We start from the raw sequence: 27,766 nt of genomic DNA on the forward strand, positions 1-27,766 counted from the left end.
GCCTCTTGCCGGCTGGATGAGGTTGCAGGTATGTAGCTTAGAAGTGCTTCTGGATCCAGCCCTGTCACTGGAGGTCCAGGTCACCTCAATGGCTAGAAACACCTTTGACAAGCTGCAATCAGGAGAGTTTGACCATCATAGTTCAGGCATGGTTGACTTCAAGGAGGGATTACTGCAATGCACTCAATACAGAGCTTCCCTTGCACTTGATCCAGAAGACGGAATTGGTGCAAAATGCTGCAGCATGGCCACTGACAGGAGTGAGACCCTGTTAGCATATAACAGCCCTCCTCAGAGACCTGGACTCTTTGATCTGCGGAACTGGCACTGCTACAGGTGCACCACCTAATACTCATTCCACACATTTAAGAAATCCATCTTTTACTGTGGCAGCACCTACACTTTGGAACTCCCTGCCTACTGACACCTTCAGCGTACGCTTCAGTGCTACTGTTTATCCATCTTTTTAACTGTTTTCAACTGTCAGTGTACATGTGTCAGGCGTTGAGTATCCTCTCCTCCCCTGTAGCCTCAGAGGCAAGAAGAACAAACAGTTTGTATTTCGTGGTTCTTTATTCAGTCATCTGGTTGCAAGACAAAAGATCCATGTCTCCACGCATAGGAGACGTTGGCTACTCTGAGTCCCTCTTCTTCCATCCCCAACAACATCCTGAAACCCTACGGAAAGTGACAGGAGGCACATCCCTCCGCATTCTCCGTTCTTGAATGCGGAGGGACCCGCAAACCCTTGGACTAGGAGGGTCTCCCATACTCTCCAGGGAGGTCTCTGCTGGCTGCTCTCTCACTTCTCTCCCTTCCTCAACTATCTCGTAACTAGGCATTTCCTCATTCAGCTGTGCATCATCCCTGTCTCCCTCTCCTCCTGAAACTGCTGAAGGCAAGCGGGGAGAAACTTCCCACCCCCCCTTCTTCTGAGAGGAGCCAATCAGACTGAGGACACATTTCCCATTCATCCTGTTCAGTCCAGTCCCTGACAACATGTTTTATTTATAAGGATGTAAAGGCGGTTCTTCTTCTTCTTCTTCTACAATTGAACAGTATACAAATTGGTTAAATAAATAAATAAATCAACATGGTTAATGTATAGCATAGCTCATGCTGGCCCTGGAACTGTCTATCTACCATGTAAACATGTGTGTGATTTTTAGGGACCAGAATTCCACAAACAATTGACCCTAAATCTAATCTAAATGGAGAACTTGGTGTGAATCTAAAGGGAAGATTAATGAAAGTTAAAAACCTACTTGGTGAAGCTGAATACGTGATTAATACCTTTCAATTATACGATGGTAAAGTTAATTGCTGAGTTGGTTATTACCTGTACTCTCAGTGTTCCATCTGCAATGTTAAATCCATCTGTTGCTGAAAATATTATTCTGTCTTCAAGGGTTTCCGAACTGTCATGCTGATACCTTTTAAACACAATTACAGAGGAGTTGGGCATTCATTCATTAGAGGCTGGAACAAGCAAGCTGGGAAAGAACAAGGGCCATCAACTTCCATATTTACAGCTCATAGCCTTGACACACTTGGGCCTTGGCCACATCTCCACTTGAGAGAATCTGCTCGGCTCTAGCAGGATTCAGTGATGCTAAATGAGTTACATCAGCTGGCGATATGGGAATATGGCAATGACCACAGTGCATTTTTTTTTTCTTGGAGAGAAATCAGAGATAAGGAACAGCTGTTGGCTTACTCTGACATGCATCTACATGGGAGCTATATAAACAAACCCAGGTAACAGGAAAGATTTGGGACGTAGGAATCTGCTCTATGCTGAGCCAGACCATTGGTCCATTGTCTACAACAGGGGTGTGAATTTCTCCCCAGACCACCCCCACAGATATCCCACCCCCAGGCCACATCCCACACCAGCTCTGGTTTTGCACCCTCCTTCAATGTTTTTACCTGGCTGGCATTTGCCCTTCAACTCAGATCACAAGAGTGTGCAGAAGCCAACCTACTGCACAGAGCTGACATGCATTACTCTATTAAGTTTTGCATCTGCCCCCCCCCAGCATGTGACCATCACCACACCACCCCAGAGGTTGCCCAGAAGGGAATGGGGCTAGAAAAGAAAAGCTTTTCTTGAAAAGGTTTCTTATGCCTGGTATGCTCTGGCTGACAGGGGCTTTCCAGGATTTCAGACATTTCTAGCCTTACCTGGAGATTCTGGGGATTGAATTTTGGACTACCGGCATGCCAAGCAGATGTTCTGCCACCGAGTTACAGGACCTTTGCTCCTTTGATTTAATTACTGAGGACCAGAGTGGCAGCGTTCAAACTATATTCTGGGCAGCCCTGAGATTCCTTCCTCAGTGGGAAGATCAGTCGTGGCAGGTAAGCTTCCCTTTAAAAACCCTCTACATTTAAGCTAAGTTCTAAACCCAAAATGCTGCATTCCTTTTCTGACCAATGTGTTAGATCGTGGCGGCACGTCCCATTTTGTCACTTGAGGCAAAACAGGAAATGCCATCCTGCCCTGCCCCTGCTGAAGCATCCCTTACCTAGTTTGCACTGTGGTGGCATGACGTGGCAAGGACGGCAGCATATTCCATTGAGATCTCACTGGAAATTGGTACCAATGCTGCTGGTGATGTGGTGGGTGGGGTGCCCAAGGAGATGCAGACTCATGGGCTTCACCCATGCTGGGGCAAATTTCACAGGTGAGCAGCACCGCCCAGCTGCCAATCACCTGACATCACCACAATGCTAGGTGATGCTGTGCTTTGAAGCCCCGACTGATAGAACGTCAAAGAGCAGCACTGCACTGTTCGAAATACTTTTTTGTAAGCAATGTAGGGCAGTTTGAAAGCTCCCCTGCACTATAAACTTCAGAGCTTCAAGGAGCAGCATTGGGAGGGAGGAGAGGTTTCCATTGAAATTGCTGCTAAAATGGAGATTTTCCTTCATTTAAAAACGATTTCTATTGAAAATACTCTTCCCTCCAGGAGCAAAGGAGCCATCGTGAGCTCACTTTAATCTCCCAATTGTTCCTCTGAAGCTACACCCTTACCTGCCTCACAGATGACATCATGTATGACATCACGTGTAGGTTGGTGTGTGTGGCTTGCCCCAAATGGCCTTGTAGATCAAATGGGAAGGCCTGGTGGGCCTAATTTGGCCCATGGACCATAATTTCCCCATCTTTGTTGTAATCCTTAAAAAAACAACAGCTAAAAGAAGAGTGGATCATGTTACTGGCCCGAGCCATTATATACAATACATAAAAAGATTAAAATTACCGAACTTTGGAAGAGTGTAAATCCCAAAGGGTAAATTTATCCCCTTCTGACATAACAAGTCCATGTAGTTCAATGTGTCCATGTAAAGGCAATTTCTTCAATTCAATTTGGATATCACTGTTCTTAGTGTCCACATCCGTTACCATTAGATGTTCTTCAGTGATGAATGTGCTGGTACCTTCCTCTATTTTCAGATGATTGGTGAAAATCTAAAACAGTCATAAGCTCACAAAATGCACTCAAGTACTTCAAGACACAGCATGCCAATATACATGGGATAAAATCACAATACTACTATAGAACAATGAGAATCTGGAGTTGTAATATTAAGTCAGACTATTGGACCATCTAACCTGGTGCTGCTACAGCCTACTACAGCTGGCAGTCTCTCCAGAGACTGCAAGGACTTCTGAGTTATTTCTAGCCGTTATATTATAAATCCTTTTATCCAAACAAGAGGAAGTAGTACCCAAACCTTGCTATACACACCACAGATTCAGATTCAGCCAGACCTGCATGTAGTACTGTAAATAAGCAGTCTTAAACAAGCCTTACCTGTTTCAGTGTTACTGGTCCATAGCAGCCATTTTTCCAGAAGCCATGGAGGGGGGCACAAAGATTGGACAAATATAGCATTATCTCCTCCTTTGTTTGCCTTTTGCGAGGTTTCAGAGTTTTACTGGGTTTCCCCTTGTTTTATCATCGTTTGGGATCAAAATTCCATGTTTGGGAATGCATTATAAATTCTCCCATAGGAATCAATAGAAAGTGTTGATTCGTTATGTAAACACTTGCCTGACAGATGATTTCTTAAGAACACATTGTGAGTGAATAGCAAGCCTTGTGTGCTCTTTTGTCTAATATACACATTGCAGGCAATTTTCCTAATATACTATATTTTTGCATGTTATATCAACTGATATGTATTTTTAAGGGCACTTTCTACACTTTTCTACACATTTTTCAGTTGAAGAACTGGATTGCAAAATTCAGAAATGTGTACATTTCAAAAGATAGCTGTGTTTGGGTTCATGTATTGCCTTAGGAAGTGGAAATTAGCTAGGTTGACATTAAAATGTGAACCAAAGTGAATTTCTCTCCCCTCCATAAGCCTTACCTTACGCGAAACCCACTTCTCAGGATTCTAGAAAACTTAGGAAGGATTGAGTAACTGGAGTATTCTTCGAGCTGGCTTATAGTTTGTGTCCAAAAAGCTATGAGTCCATTTCTTGGAACTTTACAGCATTTCCCAAAAGCCAGCTGGCAAGCCTAACCATTACCTTCAGCATGTAGCTGGAAAACCTGTGCTAAAAAGGATGCTAGCTCTCTCAGGAGGACAATCCTTTTAGGAAAGGCATTTAACACTGGCAGGTGAGCCATAATATGTCTGACCTTGAGTCATTAATCAAACAGCAGGTAGGAGAAAACCATTTAAGATGCACTTGTTTTTGTCGTGCTGCTCATGGAATGCTGTTCTTACAGAGCAATCTCATATACTGATAATTTAAAATACAGAGCTGCCTGTCTTCCTCTTGGCCTCCAACTCAGAAGGATAGAACAGTTTCCTAGTTTGTTTTACTCATTACAGAAGATTTGGTATCTTTTAGTCTTTATATTATTGTCTCCTAACAGGTACCAAGGCAACTAGAGGCCATGGGCTACACAGTGATGCTCAAGGGAGACTGTGTGGAAAGGTGCTTTCTCTTTAAAACACGGAAAGATTGCTACCTCCCAGGAATTAAGGGGGGGAAAGAAAATAAGCAGAGACACCAGATACGTAGGTCCAGTTATCTTGAATTCAGAACTGAAGCTGCTTTAAGTTCTGCCCTAAAACTCCAGCAAAGAAGCTTTTCTATTTCATATGAAATGCTCTCTTCCCGTGTGGTGGTTTTTAAAGTCTAGAAGCTTATGGATTTGTGGAAATAAGCTAACCTACATAACGAGCAATTATTGTGACTGAAGCTGAAAAGGGCACAGTTAGAAGGATGACTTTGAGAAAACCAGCTCACAAAATGGCTTCAGAGGTACTTAAAGCATTTTATAGGGTTTGTTGTGGTGGTGGGTTTTTTTATATATAAAAAAAGGAGCAGGGGGAAGGGGAAGGAGAAAAGGAGGAAAGCTGAACACACCGTTTTCCATTTGAACGAACCCTTAAGTATTATTCGGGGAATAGAGTAAATAATTTAACACTATAAATCTTTCCACTTCCTACAGCTGCCTGAAGAAATCACAACACATAACCCAATGAACTCAGCCTCTTGCTCTGTTTATGTATTTCCCAATGAAATATTTGTGAATAGGGAAAGCAAATAATGCAGTGATAGTACCAGGAGAGAAGGGTGACCAAGGAATGAGCGTGGGGCAAGTACTCTGCACAATCTGTGTATGATTGTTTGTTGTTGTTGTTTTGTTGTTGTTTTTAACAATTTGAACTTGGAATTACATTGGCTTCTGCATGGATGGCAATCTTTGGTCTCCCAGTTATCAGAAATAATAGATTGTTGTTGCTTTTTTAAAATAGTTTAAGTGTACCCTTGTAGCAGATCTGCAAAGTTTCTAATACCACAATCATTAGGAAATTTGAAATCTGCCATTCAAACAGGGTTTTAGCTCAAAATAATCTGAAGGATCAAGAACAGAGAAGCCTCTTGTTTATTCAAGTGTTTATTCTTTTAAACCATTTTAGTAGTTCTATGAAAGGAGTTTTTTAAAGGGAGAGGAAAGGCCCCATTTTATTAGGGTTCAGGTCAAAGTTGTTCAGCTTTTTTTAGGGAGGGGGAAAACCCCATTTTTGCATTATTTTGGGGTCAAAGAGAAACAGCAACTCATCGAAGGATCGCTGGGGGGCGGGCAGGACAGCCTCGGTTTGTAAACTCTGTCTTCCATTCTCCAACAATGGAGGGCAGGGCGAGGGGCCGCGGCCGCAAGGGGGCCAGCGATCAACTGCAATTGACCAAAACCTCACAGGGATCGACCAGTAGATCGTGATCGACCTGTTGGACATCCCTGCTCTACAGCATGGATGGGGAATCTGTGTTCCTCAAGATATTCCCGGGATTACAACTCCCATTATCCCTGACCATTAGTCCTGCTGGCTGATGCTGATGGCAGTTGGAGTATAACAAACTGAGGAGAGTCACAGGTTCCCCACCTCTGCTTTACAAGCTTAACGATCATTAAGACGGCATCACAGGCAAGCAGTTAATTAAGATTCTTGATAAATACCTCAGGTGCTTCATCATCCACAGGCATCACTGTGATGTTAAAGAGGAGACCAGTCACCACTCCTTCCTGCTGGTCACTGACAGAGAATTCAAACTGTACAAACAATGGGTCAGGGCCCATCTCCATCAATGGGGGCATGTATGCCACTTTCATATGCGTTATGGCATGCTGGTTGTAGGAAATGGAAGTGATTGCATTGCGTGAGTCTCATAAATTTAATTCTCCACTTTGCAGCTACTGCAACCACCCAATTCATTTTGTCTTTTAATCATATATCACTCCCTTAGTGCATAAGCTGAGAGATGTCATCAACAGCATGTTAAACAATGCAGCAGTAAATTAGGTTCCATAGCGTATCAAAACCAGATTGCCCTGGTGATTTTCAGTTGTTTTCCGGGGCTGATAGGATTTGGAGTCCAGCAACACCTCCAGATACTCCCCTTCTACTTAATTACACAGACCCACTGTGAGGTGAGTAGTCTTACCATGTTCTAGGTTTGGGAAGTAGAATTCTTTAATTTTCCCTGTAGTGGTGATGATCAATGATCTAAGCAAAGTTGGGACGTGATGAGTTCAAAGTCCAACCTGAAACTTCTAGGCTAAACCTCTCTGAAGTTTGGACTTAGCTCATTGGTTTGGCCTTGGGCTCAGCCCTTTCATAGCTATCCTGTCCTGCTTCGTAAAAGGGGAGGGGGCTTCTGTAACCTACAGCTGCATCATAGTTCCCAAGAAAGTCTGGATCCTCATTACAATTCTGAAGAATCATTGCACCCAGGACACTTCGTCAAGCACGCTCTGTATAACTGTGGCTATTGGGGTCTCTGAGAATGACAGATCGCAAGGGACTTGAAGAAAGACAACAGTTATTGTTAGGTCCACTTACCTGTGTGAAAGATGACAGGAAAGGAATGGAAGAATTTTTCACAAAATTTTTCATGCTGTCTGTGAAAATAAGCTTTCCTGCATCATGCACCCTATAGAATAGGAGGAAAGGGGGAGAATTACAATCTTTAATATATATTTAAAAGAGTAGACATGTCTAAAATTGACACGGACTGCAACACACACTTATTGGCACATGAGCTTTTAGGCTAAGACAATTGACGCATCTGTATGAATTAGTCTCAACAGTTGGGGCAAGTATATTAATTACAATAGAGGAAAAGCAGTTTTTCAGAGCAAATTGAAATGAATTGCTAGAGATATAATATATGGGCCAGAAAGTGTTAAAATTCTACCATGTAACTAATAAAGTGGGCTTCACATCTCATGGAAGTTCATGTTGCAAGACTTCTTGGGCATTTGCACACTAGACTTTTTCTCTAGTATGGGAACCCCTATGACACCCACTTACTTCTCAGAATCCAAATCTTGTTCCTCCTAAACCATTGCATTTTTTATCTTCCAGGTCTCCTCTTTTTTTCTTTTTTAAAAAGAAGAATATGTGTGTAGTGATTTTTGAAACTTCTATCCTCATTTTAGTTCAGCCAGCCTTTCCAGGTGTGTGATGTAGTCCCCCTGTCCCAGTTGGTTTGGAGGTGTAGCCTGGTGGAATACAGTTTCCCTTTCCTGGGGACCCTCTCCTATTACCTTACCTAAAAAGCTAGCCCTGCACTAAGTACAAAGGATAGCGAGTCTTGCTACAGCTTCAGGCCAAACTGAAGTGACATTGACAACACGTTTTGTCAGTGTCACTTGCCTTGAACTAGCCTCCAGAGATTAAGAAGTGGGAAGTTCATAAATCTCCTAAAGAAAAAACATTTAGTATGCACCATGTCACACAGAGAGACACTGCTTTCGATGGGAAAAGTTGATATTGCCCCCACCCCCAATTCACTTCTGAAATCAGTTCTGCTATTATTTAGGGGTGAGGCCTGGGGGGCAGGGGGGGAGAGAAGAAAGGAAGCGAAATTGACTATATTTGTCATTCTTCCTTTACAGAGCAGAGTACTCAAGAGTTCCCTCAACAGTGGCTGCAGGCAGGAGCTGTACCACAGAAGAATTATTTCCACTCCCTGGGAGTGGGTGAGCTTTTGCTACAAAATGGGTTAGTTAAGCGAAAGGAGAGGTGAAATTTACCCAGCGTAGGTATCCGCCCTGATGGAGACTGAGACTACTTGTTTTACAATTAGCATTCACCTGAGGATAGCAACACCTGTATAGTGTTAATGTACACACAAATGCCTTTTCGCTTAGATACATCCTTTGAGAGTTTCTTCCTTCGTTGATGCATAGAGACTTACATACCCAGGGGAAGCGGGAGAGAAACATGGCTTTGTAACTGTATACATAAGTTGGCTGTCTGGGGATTCAGCATCTGTAAAATGGAGGTGGTCCTTTGTGATGTGTACTATCTCTGTTTCTTTGACCACAAGGTGCCTTATTGTCCCAGGGACTTCTTCTGGCAAATGGTCTTTCACTGGCATGATGTGAATCATCACAATCTATAAGACAATCGCAAAACCCTGTTTATTGATCTGTTTCACTTGTATACCACCCATTCAATAATGGGATGTTTGCGTAGACAATGTAATGGAAAATATAATTTGCAATAAAAACCCGTAAAACAAACAAATGTCTCAAAGCAGAAAGCTCAAACAGGAAAAAAAGCACAAAACATAATTAAAACAAAAGCAGCATGAAACCCAGCAAGGGGAGCTTAGTGCAAAAACCTGAAGCACTTAGATTGTAATTAAATGGCTTGGGAGAACATGGATATATGCCTTAAAAACAGCATTTACTGTTTGAGAACATCTTGCACCACCATATAAATCACAAAGATTGCCTAAGTGTAGCATCAGGTACTCATATAGTTTGTTTTTGTGGTCTATCCAACGTGAAGAATAACCAAATAACCTTTAGTCTTTAGTGTCAGTTCCAAATTGTTTTGATTAATAATTCAGGAAGCCAACAGTGCTACTGCAGTTAGTAATATAAAAAGAGAAGAAAGGGTATGAATTATAACATTTATTTGAGCAAAGATGGTTCTCATAGAAATCATCTTCTCTGCAAGCTTCACTTTGGGTGTCATAAGCTTCACAGTGTTTGCACCCTAACACACACACACACACACACACACGGCCCTGTAAAGAGGCGACATCTTTGTTCAAACCTTCTTCTAGGGTAGTGTCAGATATACAAGCTGAGGAGTACCAGGAAGACTGTGCATAACATAGATCAGGGGTAGGCAACCTAAGGCCCGGGGGCCAGATGCGGCCCAATCGCCTTCTCAATCCAGCCCGGAGATGGTCTGGGAATCAGCGTGTTTTTACATGAGTAGAATGTGTGCTTTTATTTAAAATGCATCTCTGAGTTATTTGTGGGGCATAGGAATTCGTTCATTTCCCCCAAAAAATATAGTCTGGCCGCCCACATGGTCTGAGGGACGGTATATCGGCCTACGGCTGAAAAAGATTGCTGACCCCTGACATAGATGGTATCTGAATTAAGCAGAGGCAACAGAACCAGAGCTTTTGCTGTTGGCCACATTGCCTGCAGAGCTCTGGAGATTTTGGAGAGGGCAAGGAGAGAAAGATACAATTCCTTCTGTTTTCCAGCAGGTAAATAGCTGAATGGAAGAAATGTTAAATATCTAAAAAGGTAGGCACTCATTATTCCTGCTAGAGGTGTAAAGATCACAAGTTCGTGTATGTTTCAGGCTGGACCTCTTCTTGTAGTGAAAGGATGCACACATTTATCATAGAACCCTAAACTTTTGTCCAATGCTAAGGATGGAGATTTTTTGGGTTCTGACCTTATATAGCACTGCTTCTTAATTTTTGTATATGTATTTACATTATCTTGCTTGACAAAGGACAGTATATAAATTTATTTTTAAAATAAAATAAATAGTATGCATATTGATACTTTATGCATAGTCATGTATGCACTATAATATAAGAGCATCATCCATATTTTTAACTGGACCCAGGGTGGGGAGCTGACTTCTCATCTAAGTTAAGGAACAAGATGAGAATTAGAAGAAACATCCATGGAGATGTTCCCATGGAGCTCAAATCAAGTTATTTAGATCTTTCCTCTAGGATTCTTCTCTGCTGCTACTTGGTTTTTCACGAGAAATTGTAAAACAAATTACCTGAGGATCTGAGAGATTCGGTGGTTCCTGGCTGTCAGCTAAGTTAAACTCAAACGAGTCTTGAAAAATTTCCCCTCCAAAATGACGGTAGTAAATAAGCCCGTGGAAGAGATCTCTTTGGTAAAAGCTAAACACAGGGATACCTTGAGAATCCAACAAAGCACAAAAACCAATTTCAGAAAATACTGCATTTCATTTTTCTCCTTCACATTAAGGTTTCATATTGGAACCAGACCATTGGCTCTTGTATCCCTAATGCCATCTACACTGATTATCAGCAGCTCTTCTATGTTTGAGGCATGTTCTGTCCTTTTAAAATCATCTTTTGACTATAAACAGCTGGGTCTCCTCCTTCCATGCCTTCTAATCTCACCCTAGAAATATTGCATGACTGGTTCAACAACCAGCTGTCTGGATTAATATATTAACAGCTATTGTTCTGATTAATAATGGCATCTTCATTTTAATAGACATAGTTACTCTACCTTTTTTCAGAATGAGGGTCACATTCCCAGTAACTTTCAAGGCAGAGCAATGGATGAGACTCTTACCAATATATATTAGGGTGTATTCCAGCCAATCAAAAAACAGATTTCTACAGATTCCCACCCTCCATCCATATAAGGAAAAGGTCTTATTACAGTCCAAGTGCATTTTCAGCCAGACAAAAGCAATCAAGGAGAGCATAGAGCAAGACTAGTGAGGGGTGTGGTCTTGGGAGAGGATATGGCCTGGTCAGGGGCTCAAGGGCTGAAAAGAGAAAGATTTGATCCCAGGTCTGAGGTTCCCAACCCCAGCACTACCTGGTCCATCTGGGAAGTGTTGCTTAATAAGTTCTCCAGCACTGGGTGGCTTGGATATTTTGTAGAGGATATAATCATCACTCGAATCAAAATCAGTAGCCATAAGCATATGGTTTTCAATAAGAACTGTGCTGCCTTCTTCCAACTCAAAGACAAGATTGTTCACTAGGAATGGTGGGGTGTCATCTTTTGGAAGAATGTTAATAGGAAATCTGTGTCTAGCACTGTGCTTTTCATCAAAAATTCTGAAGACAATGTCATCCTTGTTTGTATCACTGTCATCATGATGGTAACGGACAACTCCATCCCTGAGATCTTTCACTGCAAACCTGAAGCCTTTGTTACCTACACAAGACGAAAGAAGAAAAACAGCAGTTCTTCTCGCTACTGGTTAACATGCATCTATTTAATACAGTGGAGCAGCATGGCTGTAGTTACCTATGTTTAGATATAGTTTCTTTCCCTAAAGACTAGTCAATTTAATAGATTGGATACATATAATTTGATGCCTAGGCACATATTCTTCAGTGAATGGGAGCCTGGTACTATGCTGTCTTTATGCAGCAAAACTGGATGGATTGGATAGTATATGGTTACCAGATTTTTTTCAATGAATCTGGGGACACATTTTTTAATTGTGTTTTTTTTTTTTTTTTTTTTTTTTTTTGAAGCTGAGTAGCAAGAGGGAGTCAGTAGTGGGGATGGTGAGGCCAAAGACCCTGGGCCCAAGCACACATGCATGTTGTATAAAGGTGCAAAGCCCTTCTTTTGCACCCTGTGAAACATAAATGCACAGAGTTTTTTAAAAACTGGGCAACAGCCACCCACCTGCAACTCCCAAGCCTCCCCTGATCAGTCAAAACAAAGGGGGAAGGGGACAGGATATCTGTACCACCAGACGTCCCCGGTTCCCCTTCAGCAGTGGCAGCAGCAGCGGCAGTCAGCAGCCCGGAGTCAACCTGGTAGCACAGTTGGTTCTGGCTGGCTTCAGGAGCTGCTCGCTGCCATGACACCGGCCATTTTTCCTCGCCGGAAGTTCCAGCAAGAAAAAATGGCGGGCGCCACAGCAGCAGGCAGTGAGCAACTCCTGAAGCCAGCCAGAGCCAACTGCGCTACCAGGCTGGCACCGGGCTGCTGAGGCTGCCGCATTTTCCAAGAACAGATTTTCAAATCTGGGGACATTCCAGGGATGAAGTTTGTCCGGGGACAGATTTGCAAATCCGGGGACGGGGACATCTGATAACCCTAGGATAACATGCTTGTAGCATGGATATATTAGCTGACATAATAGTAATATCCATGTTGAAAAGGTAGTGGGATAATTTGATTTGACAACCCATTGAATCCAGGTCACATTTACTTACATGTAGGAGCCCTGACTTACTTGCGCAAAGGTTACACAGAGGTTAGTTTGTATCTTGTCTTTATTGAGCATTTGTTCTGGTTTGTTTGCAGGATGTCTATACATCTTTGCATGAATCATTAACTCACTCCACACTTTTCAATGCATTTCTCTGTCACTTTCCTAAACTCAAAAAGTCTGTTCCCTTTTTAAAGTGGGTTTTTTTGTGCTAGAATAACAAAGCACTTTAATTGCACAAACCTAAATTTCCCGGTATGTTCTTAAATGCCTTCTGCAAAATACTGACACCGTTGAGTGCCTTTACAAATGAAGGAAATAGATCAATAAGTGAACATTATTACAGATGAAAATATTGCCATCTGTCTTGCCACTTAGGCAAGTTAAAGCTCAACTTGGTTTCTAGCAGTATCTTCATAATGTTTTCCTCCACATCCAAAAAAAGGATGCACTTTCCACCACAATGAAACCATCTATTTTGCTTCAAGCAAAGGTCTGGTTGAAAAGTTCTAATTTTTATTTTGTACTCTAATTACGGGGGGGGGGGGGGGAGACACACATGGGAACTTTCAATTTTAAATTCCACAAATTTGAGACCAAGAAGCTACATACCTCTGATTGTGAGCCAGCCATGATATAAGCCTTCCACCACAAGCAGCTGAACAGCATCAAGGTTATCATTATCTACAATCTGAAGAGACTCCCAGGTAATTGGACGAGACTGTCCTTCCAACAAGTCAAGCCCTATATAAGCAGGTATTTCAAACACAATGAAGTCATGTGGCTCTGAATGAGCTCATAGAGCAATTCACCCTTAAAGGCACCATGAGCTTTGCTTTCAGCGTAAGCAATTGCACTAGGTGGGAAAGTGATGCAATTGTGGGGGAAATTCAGAAAAGTTAACTGGTTTGATACTTAGGAGTACAGTTTAAAAAACATGGCGAGACAAAAGCAAGAGGCAGGATTCTATTCAGGGATGTTTAATTAGCAAGCAGGTCGTTAAGATATTGCAAATGGGTCACTGCCAGTAGGTTTGTAGGTTCTCTTTTTTTACATATCAGACATTCCCTGGAAAAGGTAAATCCAGCTTAAATTGGGAGGGAAATATGGGCTGGCATTTTGTGTCCGCACTGGAAAAACTTCCATGCATGAGTAACACCAATTCCACACTTAAGACCCATTTGGAAGTACTGATAGTAACATGGGTTTGTCATATTTGGATAATAGGGTTGTTGCTGTAATCCTGTCACTGGCCCCATCACAATTCAAGCAGTATCATACCACTTTAAACAGTCATTGCTTCACCCAAATATTCCTGGGAACTCACATTTTTTCCCCTCCCGAGAGCTAACATTCCCAGAGTTCCCTGGGTAGGGGAATTGATTGTTCACTGTCGGAACTGTAGCTGTTAGAAGGGAATAGGGGACGGCCAAACAACTCTCAGCAACCCAAATGAACTAAAGTTGTGGTATAGTTCAGATGTATAGTTCAGATGGGGCCACTATACTGTAAATATAAAGCACATCTTTCATATGGATAATAAATATGTCCAGTTACCACTGTAGAATGCTTTTCTCTTTGAAATCAAATTTATTTGTACCATCCCATGTCTGCGTTATCACAGCACACGGAAGGTGAATCCGTGGCAAAACCACATCTGTGAAGAAAATCTGAAAGGGGATTTTCCTTACCTGTGTTCCATGCAACTCTAGGAGCATTTGTTACTGCACTTCGAATTGAAAAATGGACCATGATAGGGAAGCTGTTCATGAAGAGGCTATCAATTGCTTGAAACTCAACCTAGCGAGCGAGAGAGAAAAGATTAATTCAGTCCCTTTGTGACTGTTGAGCTGTAGGCATAGACTAGCTTGTGAGCACCAGAGGAGGGAAGCAGCCACATCCCATCTCTCACCTCATAGTTCTGTCTCTCAGAATGAGAGATATTAGATGGCTGAAAAGCAACTTTTGTATCATACAAATCCTGCCAAGTGAAAGACGTAATGGCCTTGGAGTGGTCATCCAGGTGGGTAACATATCCCTGAGGAGGAGGTTTAGTAATGTTGAATAGCAATCTTTCCCTCGGGGTTTCTTCATCTTCGGCATCCAAAGTCACTGTCGTGAGAGGAGTAAGAATGAACTCATCTATCTCCAAGATGAACATGGACATGAATGCAGCTTGAGGTTGTCTGTTTGGAATGGCCCCTTTTATCCTTACAGGAATCCACACATTTTCTGCCTATAAACAAGGAAACCAAATGTCTCTTCACAGTCAGTGCAGAAGAGGGGCATTAATATATTGCTTTTAAATGTAGTTCAAGGAACTTTATTTGGGTTCAACTGGGTATTATTACAAAAAAAAGATAACTACTGAAAACAACTATTAGTTATCAGATTCAAAAGTCTGGTTTTCAGAGGAGGAGGAAATGATCAATAGGGTCTGTTTTAGAACATTTGGAGCAAGTGCTAAGACATATATTTTGTGGTATCTGGTAGTCATTTGTGTGGAATAATGTGCTCCAAGTAGGACTGGGGAGAAATTGAATTCAGCTTGGCATTAAAAGGCAAAAACACCCAATTCACAATATGCAAACTGAAAAAACAGACATCCTTTGAAATTTGCACTTCTCAGCACAAATTTCATGACAGATACATGACTAATGCAATGAATCCGCGAACTATACTGAATTTTCAAATACTATTGTAATAGTAATATTACATCCCATTAAGGTGCAGCAGTGGGTGAGGTAGGGGGCAGAATGGGAAGCAGGGCCACTCCATCAGCTCCGCTGAGAGAGAGATGCTATATTTAGTTCCTCCTCCTCCTGGGTTCAATAAAGTGTCCATCTTGCCACACAATCAGCATGTACTGAATCTGAAACATAGCCAGGGAAATTAACATGCAAGTAATTTTTTCTTAGAGTTTTTTTGGAGGGAGGTTGGGAGTATGGAACAACAACAGAAAGTTGTGTGGAAAATATGATTCACTGCATTATCCTCACCTGTAGCTGAAATCTGCTCTTTTTGTCTCTGATTTCTACTTGTATGGATATATAATCCTTATCAGGTGATGGGGGACTGAGGTGTTGGTACCTAAGTCTCATCTCCAGAAAGTCTTCACAGCTCATCTTTAGAAGGTGTATTTCTTTCAATCCTGAATGGCAGGCACCATTGCTGGGACAAGGTGGTTTGGATTGTCCAGCTAAGGAGGAAACACAACTTTAGAACAAACTATTTCTGACCTTCTAAATGATCTTTCTTTTATTTAATAACACAAGCAACCTTTAAGGGATTTACACATTCTGAATATTGAATGAAGACTTTGGATGACCTTGTAATTTAAACTACACAATCTTCTAATTTAAGCTACACAATCTTTGAAACAGGGGGTTGTGCACACTAAAGACACAGATCTGCATGCCAGAGAACCATGGCCAATCCAGTGGCAATTCTGACGCCCTGAAGTGCCACAAGACTTAACTTCTAGCTCAGTAGTGATGCCCTACAGTATTTGCATATTCAGCAGAACCTCTTATCTAAATGACTGGGTTAACAGAAGATCTCTAGATAAAATAAAACACTATCTATTTAATACACCCTTGCTTTAATCTGGATCAAAACTGGAAACACATTTCAGAATTCATGGGTATATATTCCCACCAGGACAGTGGGAATGCATTCTTCTTCATTCTCTTTCCAGTTGAAAGAGAACCCAATTAATATCGTCTCCCAGCATCTTACTGTACCCTTTTAACTAGACAGTTGGTCTAAAGGATTGAATCGTGCATGCTGGACAATGGTGAGGGATCAGGGATCCCCCTAGATCTGCTGAATATAACGCAGGCCATGTAATGCCAGTTCAGTGACTACAAGCTCACATATGCCAACAGGGTGACTCTAGAACCCCATCCTACCACCCTGTCCCCTCAGATGCTTGAAATAAGCCTTTCATCTAAGCCAACGCTGAGCTGTTTCAAAATGAAATACATTTTTGAATGTGAGAAAGAGGAAGGCAATTCTGGGGAAAGAGCTTACAGCTGGGGAGGGGAAAGTTAAATAATATTAAAAATCACCTTTCTTTTGTTTGGTGTATGTTGATACATCTTCACTTTTCTGTATTTTAGAGTCCTCAACAACTACTTGCCCAACAGCAGGAAACAGTAATTCAGACGACAAGATCCTCACTGTGCAGGCTTTACCTAAACTGTTGTACTTGAAAGTCAAAATGTTTCTGTCAATTGGCTGAGAAACCCCAAAGAATTCTGGAACTTCTAGAGACGTTTGTCCAAACTGAACAAGACTCAGTTTGGGGCTTCTTATCACTATATGAAGAGTAAACATCTCTACGGCAGTCTCCAGTTCTGTAAACCTGTAAAAGGGAGACGGCAAATACTTCCTGGTGAGCAGTGATAATCTTTGCATGAAATTTAGAAGACAAAACATTCCCTCCTAACATTTTAGGGGCACCATATACAAAGTTTTAAGGGTTGCTTGATTCTAGGAATCAGCTTTTTAACTGTTTTTATTGTTCTGCACAGAGAATATAGACTTTGATTTTTCCAACAGAATACCAGTTAATGAATTACAAACATAATGAGGGAGAAAGAGCTCTGCTGGATCAGACCAGAGGCATAACAGCCTCTGATATTAGAGATAGCACATAGCCAACATAACTAGTAGCCATTGATAGTAGGGGTGTGCATTGGACACAAGCTGTATTCCGGATCCCAGTTCAGCACTTTGGAAACAAGTCTGATTTGATCTTGAAGTGCTTTGGACAGGCATCCCCAAACTCAGCCCTCCAGCTGTTTTGGGACTACAACTCCCATCATCCCTAGCTAACAGGACCCAATGGTCATCCCTGGGCCGAGTTTCGGTGTGCCTGGCTTTGGAGGTTGCCTTATTTGGTTTGGGTCAAAATTCCAATCTGGAAAAGCAAAGCTCCATTACTGTTATGGGGAATAACCCCCCACCCTTTGACAGAATTATTTATAGACTCAGCAGCCACTCCTGAAATGGCAGAAGAAAATACTATGGATGGATAAATGACATAGAACTGCAGGCAAAAAATTACAACAACAAAAATAGTCAAAGGTTCATTCCTTTGTAATAGTGGTGTGCTTTTTGTTTTTGTTTGTTTGACAGAACGCAGCTTTGGAGGTTGCAATCTAAAGCAGAAAACTGGTACAAGAGATTGCCCTTAACCCTTTGCTTTAATGCAATTATTCCACTAGAATGGCCCCCTGAAGCTGCTTTTTGCCCTCTGGGGGGCTATCCATAGGAAGCCAATATGCACCCCCTTGTTTAAGAGTCTGGAATGCTAACAAATATATGTATCCTCCTAAAATAATTATATATGCAGAACTGCATTCAAGGAAAACGAGGCAAAACCTGTATACTCTCAACATCACACGGTCTTCATTTAGCAGTGGACAACCATTGTGGATGTATTTCACTTCATTGGGTAAGAAATGGCAATCAAATACCTAACAGGAGAAACAGAAACAAATAATGAGCAAAATGGACTTGTTCCACAAAAATTCAGTGCTCAGGCCTAGTGAATGAAGCTTGTAAAAGCCTGATTCAAAAGCGAGGCAAGCTGTATAGGACCACAAATGAAAAGCCAAGGCAGAGAGTTATTCACTTACCCTCCAGCAGCCCTTAAACCCCTTACTCTTAGTGCCCCTAGGCTCTAGCTTCTGAATTCCTCAAACCCTACAAAACCCTATTACTCTTGAGTAATAGGTTTCCCAAGTGCAATTGGGGTTTCCCCCCCTCCGAGGTCATAAAAAAGATGCTGAGCAGAAGAGGGGAAGGAAGGGAGGGTATAGAGTTACCTTCTGCTGTTCCTGGAGCACCACTTCTGCTGTCCAAGATGGAAAAGTTGTGTTGAAAGGAATAGGCGGGTTGTGAGAGAAGGAGATTGGGTGAATGTGTAGGTTATTTGCAAATGTTGAATTGGCTTGTGAACTGGAGATGGGTTATTTATGATGTTGGGGGGGGGGAGTTCTGCTCGTTTATGAGCCAACCCAAGGAGAACAGGGTGAGACCACTCATGTGCAAGCTGTTTTTCCATGCCCTCACATTGGCATTCACAATTTGCTCATATTCAGGAGGTAATTTTATGGTGTGTAAATGTTGAGCAAGGACGTGACTTGATTCAAACTGAGATTCATGACATGGCATTGATTCGAACTGAGACAATGGAGCCATAAACATGAGAACGGCTAAGCTAACATGGCTGTTCCATTCAAACTGACATGCATTTCATATCTAATTAGAAATTAAGCCAATAAGAAACTGGACTGATGATACTTACCTGAGGTGTAAGTTTCCCAACTCTTTGTGTCACAGGCTCATTTAAAACCACCTCTACCTTGCAAGAATCTCTCTCGTTAGAAATATTGAACTGTAGTTCATTTTCAGTTATGTACGCAGTGCGTCCTCTTTCAACGTGGATTTCTTTATTCACCAGGACCAGCTTGGCTCCTCTTAGAGGTTCAAGATTCTCAAGGACAATAAAAATAGTCAATGCTACAAAAGTATTCATAATTTCCATCTTCTCGGTGTTGCTCCTTCCTTTAAGTCATTCAAAGCAACAATTGCTACAATAGTATTTTGGGACTACTGTTCTCTTTTTGCTCAAGAAATAGAACTTCCGCTATCCCTTGGATTAAATGTGCTTTGGCTCATTTTATCTTCAAGAAATAAAACGAAGTTACTTAGCAGTAATGCTTTTCTCTAAGGCAGTTCAGGAGCTAGGATGTTACAATGGAGTGATTCACATGTGCCAATTGACAGTGTTCAGTGGACAGCAAACGCTCCCCTGTTATTCAAAGAAATCAGAGTTACTCTACTTGAACAAGAAGAGGTACTGCAAATGCAGAACAGTAGCTTAGAAGACAAACATGCTTTTCAGATGCATAATAAAATACACGATGAGAAAGTTTAGTATGAGTAGGGTCCAATTTCCATGCAACGTTTCGCTGCTTCCACTCTGCCAACATCATTCCTTTTCTAAGACTTCTGTCCGTGTTGTTGTTCCCTATCGACTTGGGGAATGAGGATTTTATTTCTCATAGACTTTGGACAGAGGAGGCACAGAAGAAAGCTTCAAGTCTCTGGGGCACAGCCGCTCTGCCCACCTGCCGCTGCTGGATTGTGGGTGGAGATTGTGCCCTAAAACTCACAGAATGCAGCAGACACACAATGTCATTTGCAGTGGGGTGAACAGCAAGGTAATCTTATGAAGGATGTTAAAATAATATTAAACGAATACTCAGTTACAATGAGGATGCAATCACACTCAAGAAGGCAGAGAAAGTTGGTTTCCATTATACAGTGGTACCTCGGGTTACAGAAGCTTCAGGTTACAGACTCTGCTAACCCAGAAATAGTACCTCAGGTTTCAGGATGAGAACAAAAATCGCATGGTAGCGGTGCAGCGGCAGCAGTGGGAGGCCCCATTAGCTAAAGTGTTACCTCAGATTAAGAACAGTTTCAGGTTAAGAACGGACCTGCGGAACGAATTAAGTTCTTAACCTGAGGTACCACTGTACTTGCAATGTTTTCCCTCACTCCACCTAGTGGGAAATGTCATTGCCTCTTTTCATGAAAGAACATACTGAGGGAAATAGGTTTGGAAGGCAGATGCAGCATGCATATTCCTAGGCCACTGTAAAAGGCCCTCCAACAAAGAAGGCACAAGCAAAAACAAAGACAAATAGCAGAGGAAACTCTTCCCCTTTCAAAGTGGCCAATCTGCATAGGAAAGCTTTATCAGAATACAATGGAAGATGGAATAACTCGTATAATCCAGACTAAACTAACTACTTTCAGTTCCCATTAAAATTAATGGGACTTAAGTCATGATCAACTTGAATTCAATGGGACCAAGGTCAACCGAATTAATTTAGAGCTAGCCCAGTGTCTGCAATTCAAAACATGTTTAAAGCTATTTGACAACATTATGCCTTCAGCTTTATTATTGCATCAGTTTTAATACTTGCTTATTGGTAAAAAACAAACAGCTAAATGCCTTTCAAATATTATTCCACATTCAGCAAGGCTGGCAACCATCCCAATCTGCTGGTGTCCATTGGTTGGGAGTCAACTAGAACCACAGTTTGTCTCTGACACAGTTCCTCGCTATATTCCACCCAGGATATAGCTTGTGCTTATCTGGTCCTAACAAAGGGTGAGAAAAATGAGAGGCCGAACTAAACTGACCCATCAATTGACTATTTTTATTTGATTGTGCTTAAATACTGTCAACTATTTCTGGAAGCCCAGGATGTGCCTGTATAGGTGGTGACTTTATTTCTTCCTCTTTCCATTATCACGCCATTTGATAACAAGAGCAGGAATGAAGACAAGCCCAGCAGGCCCTTCTCCTTCTGAGGTGTTTTCACTGTAGTGTGCTCCTCAAGCCATTCTTCCCCGACTATCATAAATAAATGACAAGACACATTGGTGTAATATTTTAAAATACTTCCTCCTTTTACCATTTATGAGACAATATAAGAGATTATTTTGTCCAACATTTATTTTACTGCCACAATAAATAATATGCAGACAGGTTGTTACAATTCCATAAGATTTAATGGTAAAAGAGAGTATTAAATTGTAACTACTTTATAGTATAATTAATTTGTAGAATCCTCCCATTTCCTCCCACTCTGAGAACTAATTTACATGCTACCAAGACCCCAAAAAATGAAAACCATTTAATTGCTCTCCTATTCTTTATGGACTAGGAGTGTTGAGAAAATTAATTCTGTGTAGGAGCTGACCATGCTAGGTGTGATCCAATAGACATGTCCAGTGCTCTTTTTCTGGGGAAACGCAGAGGTATGCATACCCCTAAACATTTTGTGAATCTTTGTACTTTTGTCCATTTACTGTATTTATTTTTCCCAATTTGAACTATAAAAGGGTGACTTTCTTGAGTCAAAATGAGAATACCCCTAAACATTTTTTTAAAGAAAAAAGCACTACACATGTCTATATTATGATCCAAGAATGGCCTGTCAGATGTATATCAGCGGAGTTCACTCCAAATTATGGAGCAAATTGAAATCCTCCCCAATCCCAATCTTTTATTAAAAGAAATAAGTGTGGGGAGTTCCTACTATCTTGCACTTATCCCTTGTCAATTATTTCCCCCATTGTTCGGCTTTCAGGGAGAGTTTGAGAATGCATTTTGAGAAAACAATTTTGGTGCATATATGTATCTCTTTCCTTGAGGCTTTTAGCCCATCCCCCTAGTTTTCAGAAGATAAGTCTCCGAGTTTGGCATGAATGCATCTTGACTCCAAAATACAATTATGTACATACAAGTGTGTAAACTCCAAGTGTCACAATTTTTTTAAGTGACCAAGTATAAAACACATAAGTTCATTTAAAGGCCAAGAACACACAGGTTGTCATCTATGACAATCATAGATTGTCTAAGTCGGTGGTGAGGAGCCAAATTAGGCCCAAGAGGGCTTGGAGATTTGCCTGCCCAGGCCATTTCTGGCAAACCAAGTCTACCTTTTCCCAGGCCTGATTTCAAGAATGGGAAGGTCCATGCTGTGTTTGAGTTGAAGTAAAACTGTAGGCATTCCAACATCCCCACATACAGCCGACTGTTCAGACCTCCACACATCCAAAGGGAGTTTCCACATGTGTTCAGCAGAACACGTGCAGAAACCTCCCCACATTTGGAAACTCTGATAAGGCAAAGTTCTCAACTGTAAGGATGCTTCTGAACTGAACATATTTTTAAACCTGCTGCAGATCTTAATGCTGAACACGTGAAGGTGTGAAAAGCAGTCCACCAGACAAGTGAAGGTTGTGCGTAATAGTTGCATGTGTATTCCCACCACCTCTTTAAGCCTTTGTGCCTTCAGGAAATCAACTGAGTGTGGCTGGTGATTGCACACATTCCATTAAGTGCTAAAAACAGGAAGCATACCACTGCTTCTGTAAAGTTCTAAAACAGAGTCAGTGAGTCTCCTCCATTAAGACATTACATGTATCTTCATATGGGGGAACAAGATGGCAACTTTCCATTTTTGAATGTTACAGATGAAGCACCAAAACAGGAAGTACAACACACTGCTGATTCCTGTCACAGTACAAAAGAGGTCAGAGAAGCCTTGCTCGTTTGTGAGGTGCACTGCGGCTCCCTGCTGATATGGACATCTCTAATTGCTGTATATTGTTGCTGCTGTAAAACAACATAACATCTTATCCACCTTTATCATACAGTTATTTTACTTCATTACCACATCTAGGAAACTGGTTATGCTTTCACTTTTCACCTTCCAACTTAAAACAATGTTCACTTTTCACCTTCCAACTTAAAACAACAACAACTCAAACAGCAGTTACGTGTCTTTCACAAATCTGGATTTTAAAAAATCCTCTTATGCAAAATATCTGTTTCCTCGAGACACCGAGGCTGCTAGTAACCCACCTTTTGTTGTTAGCTGCAGGGCTCACTCTTTTTTTTGCCATGGGAAAACAGAGTAGTATGAACATAATCAGTCCTTTCATTGTACACAGTTCTCAGTTCCAGTAGCAGTTAGACAATTTGCTGACAGACTTTATACACACACACACCAGTTATTCTCAATTGCAAGGGGGCAATACAGGAGTTCTAAAGCTTCCCTCTCCTACAGAGCAAGGCTGAAAATGCACCTGCATCTTTTAAGTTTAAAATTAATAAGCCAAGTTACGGGATCCCCAATGCTAATTAGCAGAGTCCCGTTAGAGTCCCCTTTCCCCTCATGCTAATTAGTTTAGGGGGGTGGGTAGAATTCCCACACAAGAATGGATAAAAAGACAAAAGTATCCACAGGACTCCTTTGATAAGCAACTCACTGGAGGGGAGGGGGAGAGAGACAGAGCAGAACAGCCCATCTGTGATTTTAAACACCTGATTGCCTGAAGCATGCAGGTGTGTAAAAAAAAAAAGTCTATTTAAATGGTGGGAGTCTGCAGGAGGAGAAGAAAAAAATGCCACTGCAATTCACATGAAAACCCAGATTCCTAGCTAGTTGCATGAATAATTTATTAACAGCCATCTAGAAAGGGAGAGTGACACCTTTGTTGTCTGCTGAACCAGCAACAAGAAGATCACTTGCCACGACAAAGAAGTCTTCAAAACAGAAAAGCTGCAGTTTGGATAGCAGCAAACACATCCTTCTTTAGCCTGCCAAGGCACAATCATTTAATTTGGTGAAAAAAACAGTACCTTGCTAGAGGATATTCCTATGGCAGAGAGAGGAGACATCTCAACATATTTTGAATTTAATAAAATAATGCTCTTCTGTCTTTTGTAAACACCAGATACAGTATATATTTTAAAAATACACAGTCATGCTATTTGTACTGAAAAGCATATTTTCTAACGGGCATTTTAAGTCAAAGTGCCTACTTAATTCTGAGCGTGAAATTGCAGCACCTTTTCTGTCTGCTCTTGTCTAATATAACAGTTTTTCTTTCTTCCTTTTTTAAATGCCTGTCCTCTAGTCACCCAATAATGTTTCTGAAAGGGAATGGAAAGCTAGCAAGCCTGCCAAGAAAAGGAAAAATCAAAGCCATACCTGCAAGCTGCAATACAGCTTTAGGAATCCCCCTCAAACTTTTTCTTTTCAAGTGCTTTGAAAGTGGAACTTTTTTTCAAAATGGTGGTAATGTTCCTCAAAGTCACTTTCAAATCCTTCAAGTCAAGCTAACCCAGAGCAAGGGAAAGAAATAAGAAGCATTAAATGTAATTGTCCCAGAGCAATCTCCTCAGAGGGGGAAGAAAAAAAACAAAACCTTAAAATGCAGGAAATCTGTCTAAGTCAAGCTGGCCCACTACTCACAGATGTTACTGATTCAAGTGAGATAGCAATTCCAAGCTCCAAAACAGATTCCAAGTGAGAAAATAGGAAAAGTCATTGGTTGCTATTAGATACGCATTCTGAAGGGGGGAAAAGAGAGAGAGACAGACTCAGGGAGAATGGGCAGTGAGGAATTTGTGGCCTGGATTAGAGGCTCCATGATAATTAAGGAATTGTGACAAATAGGGATTTAGCTGACCTCTTTTGCAGAAAAGATACAAGAAGTGAAGGCTGAAATCCAAAACCTGCCTACTAGTCATGAAGCCACCTTAACCTCAGGGGGGGGGGGGGCAACTTCTGGATAAATATGCTTAAGAGCCACACAGCACAAATTCTAACTTCAGTCCTAGTATTTGTTAGAAGTATTTCAGAATGTTTTTGAGGGCTTAATGGGGCTTGAACCATTAAGAAAACAAGGCCAACATGAAGGGAAACAGTGTGATATTATTTAATTGCCTTCATGTTCTCTTTCCCCTGCCTCCATTGTAATTTTGTAGCAGATCTTAAACTTACCAGGATAGTTTATTGAGACCCAATTTAAGGAACCTTGATGTATCCAAAGTCCACTCCCTGTTTGAGAATACTAATGGCATTTTTATTTTTATTTTTACCCTTTTGGCAGCAGGTTTAGCTGTATTAGAAGCCAATTCTGAAGTTCCTTTTGGAAGCAGAATGTCAAGTCATGAGAGGAGCGCCTACTTCTGAAAGCACTGCTGGGTCCACTGAAGTCACTCTGGATCAGAGCCTAATTCTGCAAGGTTGCTTCCATGTGGGAGCTTGTTGTAGAATCAGTGCTGCTCTCACGCACAGGTTTTTCACAGCATCTACTCGACAAGGATGTTTTCAGAATTCCATCCTGTACTTTTAAAAGCATTTAATCACCTCACTCTGGAAAAGCCATTCAAAAACACCTAACCATCACTACAAGTCATAAGTGCTTGTTTGCTTGCATGCTGACATTTTGGTAGGTGGTTTCTATCGCTGCACTCCTGCCTCTCTTTGTTCCCTGCCTAGCACAACTTAGCCATTGTGCTTCTGGTGGCCCAAACAATTGAGCAAGCTGATTGCCCCATCACAGCTGTAAGAATTCATTCAGGTTCCATACTTCCTCAAGGGCTGAACGTTGTAATTGATCCCGCACTGTTGCAAGGAGGACTAGTCACTATCAGTCCAAATAGCACCAGGCTATTATAGATGAGGGGGAGGGAGGGAGATCTGCAACAAAATGTGAGGAGCTCTGGTTCAGGTCTCCAACCACCCACCCAAAGCTTTTCTTAGAATATTCCATTCTACTGCCCCCCCCCCACGTTTTATGTTCTCCCCTCCACCATGGTCAGTTGACATTCTGTACACTCTTGAGTATGATCGCTCTTCCTTGGGATGTTTGGAGAGATGACTTTCCCCCCTTCTGGTGGTGGTGGTGGTTGTTGTTTTCTCTCCCTAAAAACTTTTCCTACTTTATCAAACTTGAGATTTCCCCAAGCCTGTTGATCCCTCCCTCTTGTTTGTAGATGTAGCCATTTTTGTCACATAGGATTTCACATTTGGAGAAAAACGTTCACTAGGAACACACTGGATATGTGTTTAATAATTAGTTCAGAAAGAGTGCGGAAAGTTACACTGCAGTGCAATAAAGAGCTCAGAACAAGTTATACAAAGCATCCAATAATATTCTTGTCTGCTGACTTATGAAGTGCCTGTTCACACATAGCGGCTTTGCACACAACCAGTATTTTCACAGGCAGTAGTACAATGCAGTGTCTCTCCAAACACAAATGTGGATTTTCGCTAGGATTGTTTATTTTTAGAACTTTATACCTGTTTTTAAAAATGCACCCAGCTTGCACGAGGTGCAATTCTGTTAATTTCTTGGTCCATTTTTTAAAAAAACCAGTTTGTCAAAAAGAGCTACCTCTAGGTCATAGACATAGAGGGACCAATGGGATGAGTCCTTATCAGAAACCTTATCAGAAGCAAAGTGGTGGAACTTGATAAAACAGAACAACCCATGTGACTGAATGACGCTCCAAAAACATGTACAATAGTTACCAACCAATGTGTAAATAGGTGGCATGATACACATAATACATCAGCGAGCTAATCATGATACTTACATAGAGAGAGTTAATATTAAAGGATGAAGTGAACAGTCTTCAAAGAAGAGTGTACCAGAAGCTACTCTCCAGAAGGCAACAGCTAATTTATACACTTCTCTGACTGTTGTGTACTGAACTGGAGTGTCAGCATGTCATGACTCATCATAAAAAACTTCAGTAAGGCTGACACTCCCCCTGCCACAGACAATTCCCATGGCAGATAAAGAATTAACTTTGCCTGAGGGAGCACGCAAGGCAGCTGAGGTGGGGGACCAGCTGTATCACGGAGAATGATCCAAGCTAAACTACCTAGTTTCAGGCTAACTACCTGAAGAAGTGCAGCGGCAACTTAGTAACTGAGCTTAACGTGCATTTTTAAAACCATTAAACATGGAAATAAACAACAAAGCACTCTTAGTCAAATTTTTTAAAACTCCATGCTTCAAATGTTCCATGTAGTAGATGAGTAAGACATTTTGCCCTAGCCTTCCAGTTCTGAATTTTTGCCTATACATATTTAAATATGAATTTATGCATTTGAAATTATCAGGGCATGCTTAAAAAAAACAAAACTCTTTCACAAGCCTGGGCAATTTCTAATGTGTACAGGCAGGTGGCAGCTTTTCTATCAATGCACCCACATTGCATAGAAATGTCACTTGCAGAATGTCTTTTGTCGTTCTGCTATTAAAAACGCAAGTGCCCTCCCAGAAAAAGAATTGCATGCAAGATATAAAGGAGCCGGGGGTTTTGTACCACTTGCTTTAAGGGCCTGAGCCAGCTTATCTTCACTGACCTGCTTGTCCCAAGTTTACCATTTGAACTAGGAGCGGTGGGCATCTCAAAGGCAGATTTGAGGCAGTGGGTGCCACAAGAAAAACCTCCATCAGGGAGTACCTTAACATGCTATCCGATCTTTATAACAGCAGTGAAAGCAGGAGAATCTTCCATCATCATACCAAATTTTCAGCAGCAAGAAAGCAAATCCTAAAACAGACAGAATGCACATCACTGTTAAAGTGAAACTTTTTTGAACTCAAAGTTAAG

At 41.4% G+C, this 27,766-nt stretch overlaps 1 protein-coding gene across 4 annotated transcripts in view; it reads right to left on the reverse strand.

Annotated features, from left to right (window-relative positions):
* Positions 1–24,638, reverse strand: part of LOC309372269 (FRAS1-related extracellular matrix protein 1-like) — a 104,622-nt gene extending 79,984 nt beyond the window's left edge. For 3 of the 4 annotated variants that reach the window (XM_081915669.1, XM_081915671.1, XM_081915672.1), the window contains exons 1-15: positions 24,342–24,633; positions 19,067–19,573; positions 18,139–18,233; positions 16,821–17,116; positions 15,750–15,949; positions 14,663–14,986; positions 14,442–14,550; positions 13,363–13,494; positions 11,391–11,735; positions 10,588–10,730; positions 8,739–8,935; positions 7,375–7,465; positions 6,492–6,659; positions 3,267–3,475; positions 1,340–1,433 (exon numbers count right to left, since the gene is read on the reverse strand). In XM_081915669.1, the coding sequence (XP_081771795.1) occupies positions 1,340–1,433; positions 3,267–3,475; positions 6,492–6,659; positions 7,375–7,465; positions 8,739–8,935; positions 10,588–10,730; positions 11,391–11,735; positions 13,363–13,494; positions 14,442–14,550; positions 14,663–14,986; positions 15,750–15,949; positions 16,821–17,116; positions 18,139–18,233; positions 19,067–19,306 (2,643 nt within the window). In that variant the 5' untranslated portion in view covers positions 19,307–19,573; positions 24,342–24,633. Of the gene's footprint in view, positions 1–1,339; positions 1,434–3,266; positions 3,476–6,491; positions 6,660–7,374; positions 7,466–8,738; positions 8,936–10,587; positions 10,731–11,390; positions 11,736–13,362; positions 13,495–14,441; positions 14,551–14,662; positions 14,987–15,749; positions 15,950–16,820; positions 17,117–18,138; positions 18,234–19,066; positions 19,574–24,341 lie in introns of all 4 variants that reach the window. The other variant, XM_081915670.1, reaches the window with a different exon arrangement.
* Between the last annotated feature and the right edge of the window lie 3,128 nt (positions 24,639–27,766).

Source organism: Podarcis melisellensis (genome assembly GCF_964234715.1).
Source record: "Podarcis melisellensis genome assembly, chromosome: 6".
NCBI classification, from domain to species: Eukaryota; Metazoa; Chordata; class Lepidosauria; order Squamata; family Lacertidae; genus Podarcis; species Podarcis melisellensis.